The sequence below is a fragment of the Zosterops lateralis genome, assembly GCF_965231275.1.
Source record: "Zosterops lateralis genome assembly, chromosome: 2".
Taxonomy (NCBI): domain Eukaryota; kingdom Metazoa; phylum Chordata; class Aves; order Passeriformes; family Zosteropidae; genus Zosterops; species Zosterops lateralis.
Genome location: NC_139763.1, coordinates 3656342 through 3671636, shown reverse-complemented (window position 1 = coordinate 3671636; position 15295 = coordinate 3656342). Strand labels below are relative to the sequence as shown.

Here is a 15295-nt window from a genome sequence, read left to right as displayed (position 1 = left end):
CGAGAGTGGCTACAGCTGGAACAGGTGGTCAGAGCAGTGGTGTAATTCACAGAATCATCATAGAATCATGGGATAATTTGAGTTGGAAGGGACCTTAAAAAATCATCGAGTGTCACCCCAGCCATGAGCAAGGACACCTCCCACTGTCCCAGGCTGCTCCAAGCCCCAGTGTCCAACCTGGCCTTGGGCACTGCCAGGGATCCAGGGGCAGCCACAGCAAATCTGGGAATTCCATCCCAGCCACTCTCCACCCTCCCAGGCAGGAATTTCTTCCTAATAACCCATCTAATCCTCCCCATCTGTCAGCTTGAAGCCATTCCCCCTTGTTCTATCACTACTGTCATTGTTGGAACTGGTCAGAACGGGCACAGAAGGGTTTTGGAATTAAAAAGTGCCGAATCATTTTTGGGTGAAACACTTTTCAGCTCTTGTGGTGTATGGGCATGGGAATGAGACCTGGAAATTGAGAATGTTTTAGACATCAAAAGTGGGGAAAAAAAATAAAAATGAGCGGGTCCTAGGTAATAATGGGAACTGGGGAAATGTCCTTCCTGGATATAGTGGGAGCTGAGGAAATATCCAAGTGAGGCCAACAGGATAAAAGAATGGGAATTATTTGTAGCATTAAAACATACTGATTGATCTTGCTTACAGTTGTATCTTTGGGGAAGAGGGGCTGAAACACAACAAGAAAAAAACATGGAATTACATGAAAATTTATTCTAAACTCAGACTCTGCAGTCAGGTTTAGAATCACCATAAAATCTCACCATTATTATGTGCCTATGTCTCATAATTTTTTAGCAGAAGAATTTGAGATTGGATCTGTTGCTTTGGAGGGAGAGAAAAAAAGAAACGTTGATTATGAAAATACTGGAAGAATCTGAACAATTTCAGGTTGGGTCTGTTGTGACAAGGAATCCAATATATGGCTGGACCAAAATAATAAAGGGTGGATGGTCAGCTTGGGGTGAAATGTCTTATATTCCTGTGGCAAAATTCCCAAGCAGTGTCACAGCCCTCAAATATCATCCCAAATACACCAGTTTCATGGGGCAAGCCATTATTTGGGATTCCCCTGCTAAAGGAATAATTGGAGTTATTTCTGCCTCTAAAACATCCCTCTGTTTCTGCCTGTCCTGGAAATCAATGATTTTCTGCAGCAGAACTCCTGGCTGGAAGACTTGCTGCTTCCTTCCAGGCATGAACCCCTTCAGGAATGGGTGAAACACATGTGTGTGTCCATGCAGTGGTTGGAGTTTGGTGCTTAGTGGCTGAAATCTGTGCCAGTTTTGCTCTTTGACAGCAATGGGATGGAGCCCTGTGCTTGTGGGGTGTTTTTGTGAGCCCTCGTGGAAGGCACCACAATAAATGGAGCAAGATCATAAACTCTGGCCCTGTTTCTGCAGCAATGGATCAGCCCATCTGTAGGCCTTATGTCAATAAAAACAACTAATTACAGAATAACTAAATATAAAAGGCCCCACTGCTTAAGGAAACCCTCCTGTATCCCATTCCTGAGCTTCCTATTACATCTACGGAAAGTCTGGATAGTATTTGTTCCATTAAACCCTGAGTTTGAGTTCAGGCTAAGCAAGAAGGAAACTGCAGACTTTTCCTGATGAAGTTCTATCCATTCTTGCACAGAGAAGTTGGAGAAGATGTGGGTATTCCATTCCTGGAAGTGTCCAAGGCCAGGTTGGACACTGGGGTTTGGAGCAGCCTAGGATAGTGGAAGGTGTCCCTGCCCATGGAAAGGGGTGGAATTGGATGGACTTTAAGGTTCCTTCCAACCCAAACTTTTCTGGGATTCTGTGATGATTCCATGTCTTTAGACATTACAATTATTCCCATTTGTTTTGGGGGAGCTGCTTCCAAAGTGGTTGCATCTGTATCTCTTATCTCTGCTGGGGTCTTCCGAGGTTCTGCTGGAAAAGGGGGACTCAAACCTGCCTTAACCCTGGAATTGCTTTTCTCCTCTAGCTGGAAATAAAACATATATTGATTACAGTTAATAGAATAGTTAATATTTCTTTTTCACTTATTCACATGCAAAACTCTCTGTACTGTCTTTGCTGCAGGTTTTTGTTGTTTGTTTGGTGGTTTTCTGTTTTTTTTTTTTTTTTTTTTTTTTTTTTTTTTTTTTTTTTTGTTTTTTTCCTGTGAATTCAGGTTTGGTGAATTAAAGACATTCCTCTTCCTTCTGTTTTTAGTGTGTGAGGAGGAGCACAGGCATTTCCCTTGCCATATATATATAGAAATAATGAGGGTTTTTTTCCATGTGAAATTTGTTTCTTTGAATTTCTAAGTCAAACTTGCATTTTTTTAAAAAACTTGCTTTGCAGGTTCTGTAATATATTCCAAATTTAATACTACTGCTTTACACCCATTATTAGCAAATATATTTAGATCTCTAAAATACTATTTTTACAAACGCTGGACTTTACAGTTTCATGGATGACAGATCCATGTTTCATCTAGCAAAGTACTTCAAAATCCAGATGCTGCAAAAATGAGCCTAAAATTATGCATTCAGTCGGTATAAGCTATTTATAGACATTCTTCAAATGCATTTGAAATAAAAAAAAAAATGAAAACAAATCTGTGAAGGTCACAAATCAAAGCATTATTAGAGATGACTTATATCCTTCCAAGGTCCTTGCTCGCTGAGGATGTGGCACATTTCTATTTTTGTAATGCATTCACATTTTTTATTGATAAAGTAAGATTCAAGCTGCAGTGGAGGTGCCAGTCTTTCTGCTCTGTGGATTTGAGCAGGTTTTGCAGTGCAGGTCAACACTTAATGGAAGTCACTTATTTCTTCAATACCTTATGTTTATACAGCTGGTCTGGGTTTTTTGTTTTGTTTTGTTTTTCTTCTGCTTTCCAACATCAGAACTGAAAGTGCCACAAGTCAAAAGAGAAATTAAAAAAAAAAGTGTTTTGTGCCAAAGACGTACAAAAGGAGTAAAAAAAAAATCATTTAGTAACAGAAAGGAGGGTTAGTCTGCAGAACTTCAGAGAGTGTTTAATTCTGTTCTGTGGTCAGATGGTCATTTCCACTGGAAGCTGGCTGTATTTACTAATATTCTGAAGAAGGATCACCACAAGTATTTACACTTTGTCTTAAGAATACTTTAAGGGGAAAAAAAATGGTGTTGCCAGTCCTGTTGTTTGTGTTAATGTTCCCTGTGAAGGGCTTTGAAACAGCAGAGAAACCCTGCAGAGGGATTGTGAAGGACCTTCCACGCTTCTGTCTTGTTGTCAAAGGACTTTTCATCCCCCTGGTACCCCAGAAACCATCCCCATCCTTCTGCCAGGGCAGGGCACACCCAGACCTGCCTGGAGAAGGGAATTAGGGGCCACAAATGCCTTTGGAAGCAAAGCTGTGCTGGAGGAAACCTCAGCCAGCGTTGTTTCACCTTCACTGAGTGCCCTGAGCTGTGCCAGGGTTATTTTTGGGAAAGTTTCCTCCTATGGGATGACTTTTCACACTCCCTGGAGCACCTTAGCTCCAGCTTAATTTCTTTTCTTTTAGGTGGTGACTGAGGTGTGCAGTTTACATCAGTTTATCATGGAATCTTGGAAACATGTGGGCTGGAAAAAGGACCTTAAAGATCACCCTGTTCCAGTCCCCTGCCACATGCAGGGACATTTTTTATATACCTGATTTCTCCAAATTCCTGGCTTTGAACACTTCCAGAACTGGACTTTTCTTGGGATAGATTCCAAGGTGTTGACTGGAGCTGCCTCATGGGTGACTCCCCCAGGACAGGCTGTGCTCTTTGCAGCCTCTGGACCAACAAAAGCCACTCCATAAGCACAGGGGGAGAAAAAATAATAATTAAAAAATAATATATATATATATTTAATTAAAACAGTGATTTCCCACATTAGAACGAGAAGCATCCCCAGAAACCAGGGGGGAAGAAAAAGGAGAACAACTTTCCAGGGCAGATTACAGAAACATTTGTTGCATCCCCAAAAGTGAGTTGCTTGCATGCAACAGATTCAGTGCCAGTACATTCTGTTCCTGAACAACATATACGTTTCTTGAATATGACAACTGAAGAAATTTATTGAAAGCAGAGAAAATGTTAACTGTGTTTCTTTTTTTTTCCTTGCTCATGCGTTTCTAAACTGTCATTATACTTTAGGACTCCCTAAAATGGATTGAAGATTCTCCAGGTTTTAGGTATTGTTTTTCATTATAACAATTCAGGACTTTTCTGGATTTGACAGAACTGTTGGATAATCTGCAGTAAATAATACACAGGTCTAATGTACTCAGGAATTACTGAAAGTACGTGGTGTATGTGATTTCTGATCATGCAGATTTAATCAAGTAGTTACCCTTGAAAAAGCTGTGAGGTGTTCACACAGTTATTCATGACTTTTTATAATTACTACTGTTTGCTTATTAAGTCTGTGCCATCAATTTGTTCTCCACGCTTAAATGTGGTTGAAAATACAAATTGCTGTGTGTGCTGCAAAAGTTGTCCTGATTCTGTACTCCCATTTTCCATTATTAGAAACAGATCTTCTGTGAACAAAATTAAAACTAGAGGCAGAGGTATCTGAGAGCTGGAGAGCCCCTGGAGGATCTAGTCCAGCCTTCTGTACATCAGCTCTGTCTCAGGTTCACAGGAGAACCTTCCTGGCCTGAAAGATTCAGGAATCAGAAGTGAGGGCAGCACACCTGCATTGGCCAATCCAGAAATCTTTCTTTAAAAAGGGCCTTAAAATCCAAGAAGCACAAGCCAAGGGATGTTGAAGGAGCTGATAACACCCACCATAGGATGGTGATAAGAGACCCCAACCTGCAGAGCTGCCCCAGCCCTGGGGCCCAGCACAGGGAGGATGTGGAGCTCAAGGAGAGAGCCCAGAGGAGGCTCCAGGATGAGCAGAGGGATGGAGCAGCTCTGCTGGGAGGAAAGGCTGGCACAGCTGGGATTGTTCAGCCTGGACAGGAGAAGCTTTGGGCTGAGCTCAGGGTGGCCTTGCAGGGCCTGAAGGAGCCCCAGGAAACCTGGAGAGAGACAATTCCCAAGGGCCAAAGGGACAGGACACAGGGAATGGCTTCAAACTGAGAAATGACAAGTTTAGGTGGGATGGTGGGAAAAAATCCTTCCCTGGGAGGGGGGGGGAGAAGCTGGGCTGGAATTCCCAGATTTGCTGTGGCTGCCCCTGGATCCCTGGCAGTGCCCAAGGCCAGGTTGGACATTGGGGCTTGGAGCAGCCTGGGACAGTGGAAGGTGTCCCTGCCATGGCAGAGCGTTGGAACTGGATGATTTTTCAGATCCCTTCTAACCCCAACCATTCTGTGATTCCATAAGTCTATATGTAATTTGTTATTATTGAATGGGATCTTGTTGTTTCACTTCCTAAAACATTTTTATTTATCTTTCAAAAGGAGGTATGAGTTTTCCTTAACTCATGGTAATTAGTCATTCATTATTTTGTATAGATACAAAAGATATTGATAAGATATTGAAAGATACAAACATTTTTTGTATCTTTCCTCATATATAATTTTAAGTCCAGCACAAGTTAAAATGTTTGAAACAGCCTTGGGCTTTTACCAGTGGAATGGATGTAAATTAGAAACTACTCTTTGTCACTAAATATCTCTCCTGATGTCATCTTGGGATATTTTTCTTTGGAAAGTCATATTTCTGTAGAGGACTAAGGTCCATAATTACAACCTGCAGTCAGGAATAACGTGGTGGTTGCTCTGTGGTCTTCAGGGCTGACTGAAGGTGCACACCTTCAGCTAAGCTGGGACTTGAGCTGAGTTTGAATGATTAAACACAAAAATCTGCCAGGGCAGCTCTAGCATGGGACAGAAAGGCAGGAAATTTGACTGGATCTCAGAACTTTGCTGGTGACCTCTCTGCTTTTGCACTTGAAAAAGGCACAAAGCCTTGAATTCCTGCCTCAGCTCTCCCCTTGGCATCCCATGTGTGTGTCCAAGTATCCTGCAACAGGATAAGCATCAGGGAGTGATCATTATCAAGCACCCCTGCCTGGTATTAAGACACACAGACAAAAATCTTGAGCTGTGGAAAGTGGTTGGTGCAGTTAAATGTGTCAGACGTGACTCAAAAGTCTCCTTCCTCTCCGAAGATATTACTTCATTCATGTTAAACCACATTTGTAAGTGGCCTGGCCTGAAGAGATAGTGTTTGGGGAATTCCAAACTCTTTTATATGCAGTGGGGAGTTTCAGGAATGGCTGCTCTGCATTCCACATTGATATATAATCCGCATTATGGCTTTGAATAAGAACATGGTAATTCGCCAGAAAAATAAATAAAACAAGTTATTGGTCAGGGGCGTACTATATAGGGAGTACTAATAAAACCAAATATTTTTGGCTGTAGTTTAAAGTTCCTACTGTAAATGAGCTAATTTAGGGCCGTGTCCTCCCCTGAGATCATGGGCTGGAACGTGAGATAAGCAGTAGCTGCACAGACACTTTTGGGTGGTAGCACAGAAATGTTCCTCCTCCATCCTTCAAACGGGAGGAAAGGGAATTTCTGTAGGGGAACTGACCCTTCCAAGAAAAATGCACTCAGAAGAAAATCCATGTTCAGTGTCAATGAACTCCAGGAGGGCCAGACTCAGACACAGATGGCAGAGACACGTTCTCAGATTGCTGCACCCTTTTGTCCCCACAGTCTTTAGGGACATGGAGTGCTGCTGTTAGTCCAGAGCCAGCTAAACCCTGGCCATCTGTGCTTTTCAAACAGGTGGTGACAGTGGCTTGTCCCTTGCTGGAATTCCTGGCTCTTTCCTGCTCCAAGGTCAGGGTGACTAAAACTCAGAAAATTTTGTTTTTGAAGTCTCACTCTGAAGTTTATTATCTTTATCTATTACAAACTCACGAGATATGAGCTCAGTTCTCTCCAGCAAGTCAAGAAAGTGAGTTAAAATGGTGTCCCTTCAAGGCCATTTAAGTCCCAATTATCCCATAAACAGTTGACATCTATATTATTTATGCTTCTAATCCAGTTATGATCACCTGCAATGTGAACTTCTTTCACCCAGTCACAGGAAGCCACCCAGATCTGTGAAGAAGAAGGAAGAAAAAGGTGCAAAAAAGACAACTAATCCACACCCAAAGTTCTCCATCTTGGCTCCCATATAATCACCATACACTAAAACCCCAAATCTAAGTTTTTCACCCTCTGAGATCACACAATGCTATCCAAACTACATCCCCATGATCCCAGTGCTGTCATTCATTTTTGAAAGCCTGTTTTAAGGCCTCAGGTCAAATTCAGTGCTTCCCTGAAGTTCTGTGCCTGTCAGCACAGAGAGTCCAAAATTCTCATCATCCAGAATTCCCACAGTCTCTCGGTTACTGACTTGCTTAGGGTGATATTCCAGTTGTGATGTCATGGTCAGCTTGATCCTACAGCTGCTTCAACAGGGTTGGGGTTTACCTGCAGCCTTGAGCTGGGACTGCTCCCTCCTGCCTTGTCCTCAGGTCTCCAGGGCTGGGACAGTGGGAGGTGTCCCTGCCCATGGCAGGGGGTGGCACTGGATGATCTTTGGGGTCCTTTCCAACCCAACTCATTCTATGAGTCCATGATTAACTTCTGGAGGTATTTCTTGAAAGTGGAAAAATCTGGCAAGTTTTTTTGCTGCCAGAATTGAGATCAGCTCCATTGATCTGCACTCAGCTTTTATTTTTCCCACTGATTAATTTTAAACAAATAATGCCATATAATAATAATAATAATAATAATAATAATAATAATAACAACAAAATCCCTCATCCAGACTATCAGGAGGTGTCATTTGAAAATTGTCAATGAGTTATACTTCCATTTAAATTGCTCTTAAAGAACTAAGCCCAGCAGACAGTGCAGGACACAGCCAGTGGGTTCTGTCCTGAAAGATCAGGGTGAGTACAGAAAGTTATCACTGAGAATGGAAAGTTGAAGAAACCTCCTTGCTTAGCACGCTTTTTAATATTTTGGTTTTCTTTCCTTTATTATTGTTTTATTTGTGTTATTCACCTGCAATCACACCTTACCCTAACAGCAAATAGTGACTGCATGTGAACAGCCTTGGCAGGAGCATTTCTTGAGGGGGCAGATCTTTCCTCAAGGTTTTATTGTTGAGGCTGTTAAAACACTGAGAGGTTACAGTGAAAGAAGAAATAAAAAACCCCCCAAAACCCCAAACACTGAAGTGGTTATACCCAACCACAAGTTAAACATAAAAGCTTTGAGCTCATGTCATACAGCTCTGCTGTATCATCACTCCCTGCCACTGGAAGAGTTCTGGTTTTGCACACTTACCTGCTTTGCAAATGTGAATTATAAACATTTCTGTGCCTTTTTTTCACCGGACACTGCTGGAGTTTGCACTTTGAGCCATTTTCCCCAGAAATCCTGCAGGCACAAAGAGGCTGGGGCTGCCTCAGCCCCTCCTGGGGCACCCCTTTGGCTTCTTGGCAAACCCCAGGTGCCAGCAGGAGCTGCAGCACCTTCTTCTAAACCAGGAAATAGTAGAGAAAGGAATGCATAAACCTACAGAACCATGCTGGGCAGGAAAGTTATTTTATTTGCTTAGCAGTTCCCAAATTGCAGGTTTGTGAGGATCTTCTGCTCCTGAGTTTTGCCCACATCAATGAAGGCAGGGTGGGTGACTTTCTGGGCTGGTTCAAGTAGTTTATTTCAGTGGATGAGGATTTCACCTCTTACTTCTTACTCCTATTAAAGGACTTCATTAAAAACATTATTAACAATGCAATGATTTCAGTAAAGCCCTATGGTGTGAATAAAAGCAGCAGCAAAGGGGAATTGCTGCACTCTGATTTTCTTTCAGTGCATCCTTGGATGTGCAGGCTGCTTCTAAAGTGGAGAAACCCTAAATTTGGCTTAAATTTGCTACACAAGGGCTCCCATCAAACCTGGAATTATTTTAGGTGTCCAGAAAGGCTGAAAATCACATGTAGCAGATTTATCTACCTAAGAATAAGAAGTGCAGCTTTGACCTGCAGCAGCAGGAGCTGATGCTTTTTCTGCACATCATTGGGAGTAGGTTTATAGTGCTCTGCATTTCAAATATCCCAGCCTTTCTCTCTGGTACTCACTGTTTGATCAGTGCTGGTGGAACCCAGGCAGACAAAAAATAAGATTTCCTGGCAAAACAATCCAGCAAAGGGATATCTCAAAAGTTTTCCAACAGCTGAAAAGCATCAGTTCTTTTAAAAATATGTGACCAGTCCAGTTGCATGGCAGTGTGAGGGGATCTGAAAGTCCTGCTGGCACTGACTTGGGATGTTCTGCATAGCTGCTCAGGGATTCACCTCCTGTGAGTAATGGTAAACATCCCGAGTCCTGCTGGTTGAAATTTGGTGTGATGCCAGTGTGGTTATTCATCACACCAGAGCATTCACCCCTGTGTGTGTGTGTGCCAGTCCCAGTGCTGGCTGCCTGTCACAGGAAAAGGGGCTCTCCTCAAACCCTTTGTGTTTGATTATTCTGTCAGTGCCATTCAGAGCTGTTCTCCTGTCTGATATTCACATCTCAGGCAGCAGGGACACAAGATTCCTTGGATAATCCAAGCAGAGCCTGCTTGGATCACTATTTAATACTGTCCTTGTGATGCCTGGAGAGGCTGACCTAGAACAGAGGCTGGACAGAGTTAAGGAATAAAATAGATATTTATTAAAAGGTCCTATAACAATACACCTGGGGCAGTACAAGAGCCTGGCCAGGGCTACACCTGAGATAGACCCAAGATGGTCACAAAATGGTCACAAATTTTCACACTTTTATAAGTTCTGTTCCATTTGCATATTGGGGTTTAATTGCCCAGTTACAGCTTCAGGTTGTGAAGTCCCATCCTCCTGGTTTGCTCTTTTCAATTTGCTGTTTGTGCTTTTGGGCCTGGGGCTGTGAGGGTTGTCCTTGGTTCTCAGGCTGGAAAAGGATTATTTTGCCCAACTACCCTGTGAAGGGAACTTGCTAACACTTAATATGAAGTTCAGAGTTACACACTAAGGTAGCACAGTATCTGAAAAAAATAAAAAAAGCTAAAACTTAAGGCGTCATTTGCTGTCAGTGCACCAGGAATCAGGCCCAGGGATTCTGGCACCTCGTTCGCTGTTGATTAAACAACCCTTCATCAGCCAGAATTGGCTGTATTCTGAATATTATTCCCTGTGCAGACAGATACTTTAAGCCTGGAGAAAAAAAAAGGCTAAAGAAAGTAAAAGAGGTTCAAGGGGGTCTCTACAACTCCCTGCCAGGAGGGAACAGCCAGATCAGGGTCGGGCTCTGCTCCCAGGGAACAGGGACAGGAGGAGAGGGAACGGCCTCAGGCTGGGCCAGGGGAGGCTCAGCTTGGCCAGCAGCAGAAATTTCCCCATGGAAAGGGGGCTCAGGCCTTGGCAGGGGCTGCCCAGGGAGGTTTGGAGTGCCCATCCCTGGAGGTGTCAGCTGGACGTGGCACTCAGAGCTCTGGGCTGGGGACAAGGTGGGGATGGGGCACAGCTGAGACTCAGTGACCTTTGCAGGGCTTTTCCAGCCTCAGTGATGCTGTTATTTGTGATTTGGGCCACGTTCATTCCTGGCAAAGAGCAGCACAGGCCATGTTTTTGTTTGCTGCAGCCCCACTCTGCTCGATGTGAGCATCACATCTCAGAGTTTGTCCTGGAGCCCTTTTCTGTCAGCCCTGCTCACATTTCCTGGTCGTTCTTTATTGCAGCACTTTGTGCAGGGTTTAGAACACATCAAGAGGAACCTGCTGGGGTTTTTAGGTGAGCACAGCATGGCCAAGTAACTGAACGTGCACCTAAATTCCTGTCTGTGAGGTGAGAAAATGCACCAGAGAGGTTTGTATTCAGCCCACATATAAAGGGTTCAGGCTCAGTAATTTGACAATACACGTGTCCATTAAAAAGTTTGATCTTCTTGATACAGCTGTAGAAAAGAAAGAACAATGCAATCATATCTGGTGAGCTCTAGATCTGTACATGAATCCCCCAACCCTTGGATGTATTTACATAACTCCCCAAATGTGTGCACAGAAAGGCAACAAGTTCCAGAGTTTATCATTCTCCTGTGTAGGGTATAATTGGCACACACAACTCTGGCTGGTTTTGTACCTTAGCTTGTTTCTATGTTGATATTTTAATCTGTCCTGAGCATCAGAGGGGAATTTACATCTCCTGTCTCAAGTATTGGTACTTCTCACTAATGTCATCCCTCTGTGGGACACTTTGGACGAGACAGAAGATGGAAACCAGTCCCAAAAACCTGTGCTGCTGAAGCTGGATTAGAAAATGCTAGTCTGGACTTAGGATGCCAGGAAGAGTAAGAAAACTTGCTTAAATGTGGCTACAAATCTGTCCTTCTGTGGAATCACAGAATCACAGAATGGTTTGGGTTGGGAGGGATCATCTCATTCCACCCCCTGCCATGTGCAGGGACACTTTCCACTGCTCCAAATTGCTCAGAGTCTTATCCAGGATATCCTTCCAGGATAACCCTAAATCAGGAAGGCTCTTAAGCAAGTGTTTAATTTTCAGTTTATGTTGTAATAGCCTTGTTTCAGTTTCCTGGAAAGTCTCCCTAAACCAGGCTTTAGTGTCAGTTTTAGCTTTTGCCTTGGAGTCCTGCTAATTTAGGGGGTGCAGGGCAAACCCTACAGCCACAAGCAGACCCTGTCACAGATTACCAGGCACAGACATGACCAGCATGAAATTTGGGATGGAGGAGGGTCTGGCAATAGATACCATCTGCTTCAGCAAGTTAGTACCAAATGTCTGGAAACTTCCAATTCCACCCTGTAAAGGTGGAGCTGAAATAATGAAAATTGTGTTTCTGTTTGGAACGAGCAAGGAAAACTGTCATAGTAGGGTTTTTTTTAGCCGTGATTTCCAGAGGCGAAAAGATAAAAATCATATATTTTGCAGACAAGGATTTGTTCCACTTTAGAGTAGCAAGGCTGGGATATCCAGGTGAGAAAGAGGAATACACTGCCAAAGGTTGAGTTTAAAGCACAATTCCCACTTTTAAGTTCCTAACAGTACAAGGGAAAAGTCAAATGTCCAGAACAGTTGCATACTCACTTTTCCACCTTGTATTGGACAATTGGTTGTCTTTGATTCCCATTCCTTGTGGTGCAGAGTTGGTTTGCAAATCGTCTCCATCATCTTTTCTTCCATAAAGGATCCATCTTTTTGGGGAAAAGATGTGAAATGAGTGGCCTGGAATAGCTCAAACAACTTCTCTTTAACCCTGAGAACTTCAGGGCTGAGCTCTGAGAGAAAGATCTGGTTTGAGTGACACAGGGATGGATGGAGTTTTGGGATGGATGGCGTTTTGGGATGGATGGAGTTCCCACCTCTGAGCTCAACACATATTTTCTAAGCTTAGGTGTTGTTGGAAGTTGAGCAAAGGCTTTAAAGAGACCAAAATAAATCTGGATGTGGCACAAATCCCCTTTCCTGGGTGGGCTTCTTTAACTGGGGGTGAGGTACAGTTGTGGCATCACAGTGCTGGGAGTAAGAAAACACTGAAAACATGATCTAACACTGGATTCAAATATACTTTTCTGTCCAGTTTATGTGAAAATGAGCAGTTTCCAGATCCCGTGTGTGATGTTTCGAAAGCTTAAAATATGAATCCCATAAATCCAAGGAGGATGTGGCAGGCATGGATTTTACTGGGGAAGGGAGGGAGGGAATTAAAAGCACATCAGTGCTGTTGGTGTTTCTGTCTGACTTCAATCTGAGCGATGTCACTGGTGAAATTTTGCTTTTACTGAAAAAAGCATCTCCTGCTTTTGAAGTTCTGTGGAAAGAAAAATCTTCATTTAAAACCATGACATCATTATCCCATTTGGTCATCCACAGATAGCTGGGAAATGTGGACAAAATGGGAATTTGGCTTGTTTAGGGATTTCTTTCATAGGCTTTCAAATTAACTACTTTGTTTTCATGGATTTGAAGGGGGGAAAATTGGCTGTTTTAAGTAGTAAGGGGGAAGTGTGCAAAGATCTAAATGGTGACACCTTTAATTGCAGTGTTTAGTGCAGTTTATGCAAATTAGACTTGAATTGTTCATAGATGGTTCCCTCACATCACTGTCTCTGGGGCAAGGTGCATCTCAGGGTTAGCCAGGCAATATTTCTCCTAAATCAATAAGTAAAAATGCAATATAAGTTTCAAGTTAGTGTAAATGTGAGAACAGATAATGAATTTAAAAGAAAAAAAAAAAAAGCTGATGCTGGGGAAAATTACTGTTTCCCTGATAGTCCCTTGCTGCTTTAAAAGTTGAGTTCAAGATTATGGGCAGAAGGAAAACCTCTTATGTGAAGAAATGGGAATTTCCAGTCTTTAGTGGAGAAAACTTTAAATGATGTTCACGTTCCCACATTTTTTCCATATTTTCTAATTTTTTGATTTATTTATCCCAATTTATTAGCAGTTATTTGGTGTTCAAGTTACTGTGTAGTACTCCACATTATTTACATCAAGTGCTGTTGTTATTTTAAAGAGCTTTAATGGTTTTCCACCCCCTACACGTGCAGACAAATGCACCCCACCTGCCCCAGCCCCTCTGCACTCCATTACTGGACATGGATAAGGGATTCCAGAACATCCCTGCTCTGAAGTGCTGTTAATTGAGGGTCTGGACCAGATTTGCAGCTCTTGTAAATGGGCACAGCTTCAGTGAAATGGTCTTTTTTTTCTTTTTTATATCAGCTGCAGATCTGTCCCAGTCCTGCTGTGTGTTTCTAAATTGGGAAGAATGGCTTGTGGAAATCTCTGATATCTTGGGTGAATGATGGGGCTGGGCAGTGCAGAGCAAGCCCCAAGTCCTTATTTTGGGAAAACTGCATTTTTCCATGAAAATTTCAGGGCTGAGTGTTTTCTCCTGCATGAAATAAATCCCCAACAGAACCTATGGGTGCAGAAGTGTCTTAGAGCTTCAGCTGTCTTGAGTCTCAAAAGAGGTCTGGGGAAGGAAAGATGCTTATCAGTCTATAAAAAGAGATTTCTATTGAAAATAAACATTTCAAGCATCATGATATGACTTTCGTTTCTCTGGTTATGCAGCTGCCTTGGGATCTGAGCTCCTGGTAAACACGTTGGCCTGTTAAAGGACATGATTCAGACTGTCCCCGATCCAGCAGCTCACATCAAGGTTAGTTTCCTGTTTATTGTGAGTCCTCAGATGTTTGGAGAGCCATAAAATTAAAGAATATGTACACACGCCACGGCTTTTCTTGCATGTTTATAAATTGTGCTGCTGCCCAACATGAGCTTTTTTATTCCTCAATATTTACGTGCTGTTGTCTGAGTCAGCCCTGCAGTCTTTGTTGCTGACACCTGTGTGATCTGCTCTGAAGCACATGGATATTTTAAAGATAACTTTTGCTAAAATTAACCCTCCTTGATCATCCTTTAATATTTGAGAAAATAGACCTCTTTGAAAAATACTGGATTTCCATGTCTCTGATTCTGCTCCACGACACTCAGTGGCAAACATCGAATTCAACTGCAGAAGGAAAATGAGCATAATGCAAAAATTCAGATCCAAACGAGCCTCCCTTACATATATTCAGTGCTATGTTTAAAATGCTTTAAAACCAGTATTGGTTTGCTGTGCTTCAGGAGGAAGTGTTTGTTTTTACTGTATTATTATTATTATTATTGTTATTGTTATTATTATTATTGCTGTGGTTTTCTTATCCTTCTTTATGGAAGACTTGGAAACTGTGAGACCTGGCAGATGTAGCTGTTGCAGAGAATAAGCAATTTTGGGTTATTGCATGCAGATTTCATCAGGAACTGGAGTGATAGTACAAATAGTAATGGGTTCAGACTGAAAAAAGGGAAATTTAGGTTGGATATAAGGAAGGAATTCCTCCCTGGGAGGGTAAGGAAGCCCTGGCACCGGGTGCCCAGATTTGCTGTGGCTGCCCCTGGATCCCTGACAGTTCCCAGGCCAGGTTGGACATTGGGGCTTGGAGCAGCCTGGGACAGTGGCAGGCGTCCCTGCCCATGGCAGGGGGTGGCACTTGGTGACTTTTAAAGACTCTTTCATTCTTCCTGACTACCTTTCTGTCTGTTTTTCTTTGAAGTTACATTTTCTGCAACTTCTTTCATGGAGTTTCTCCTCAGCTCTACCAGTCAGCAGCTCTCTCTAGTAAAAGCTCCACTTTACAACTTATTTTTAACTGAAGCATAGAATAAAAATGAAATATTATTTCAACAACTCCCTCTTTCTGTAAAACTCAGTGAATGAAAGAATCTCTATATATAT

General features: G+C 42.6%; 1 protein-coding gene across 2 annotated transcripts in view; it reads left to right on the top strand.

The window, feature by feature from the left end:
* The window catches only part of ERG (ETS transcription factor ERG), a 140625-nt gene that overhangs the window by 24761 nt on the left and 100569 nt on the right, over nt 1-15295 (top strand). For both annotated transcript variants that reach the window (XM_083854938.1, XM_083854936.1), the window contains exon 2: nt 14086-14173. In XM_083854938.1, coding sequence (XP_083711064.1) covers nt 14135-14173 — 39 coding nt within the window. In that variant the 5' untranslated portion in view covers nt 14086-14134. The remainder of the gene's footprint in view (nt 1-14085; nt 14174-15295) is intronic.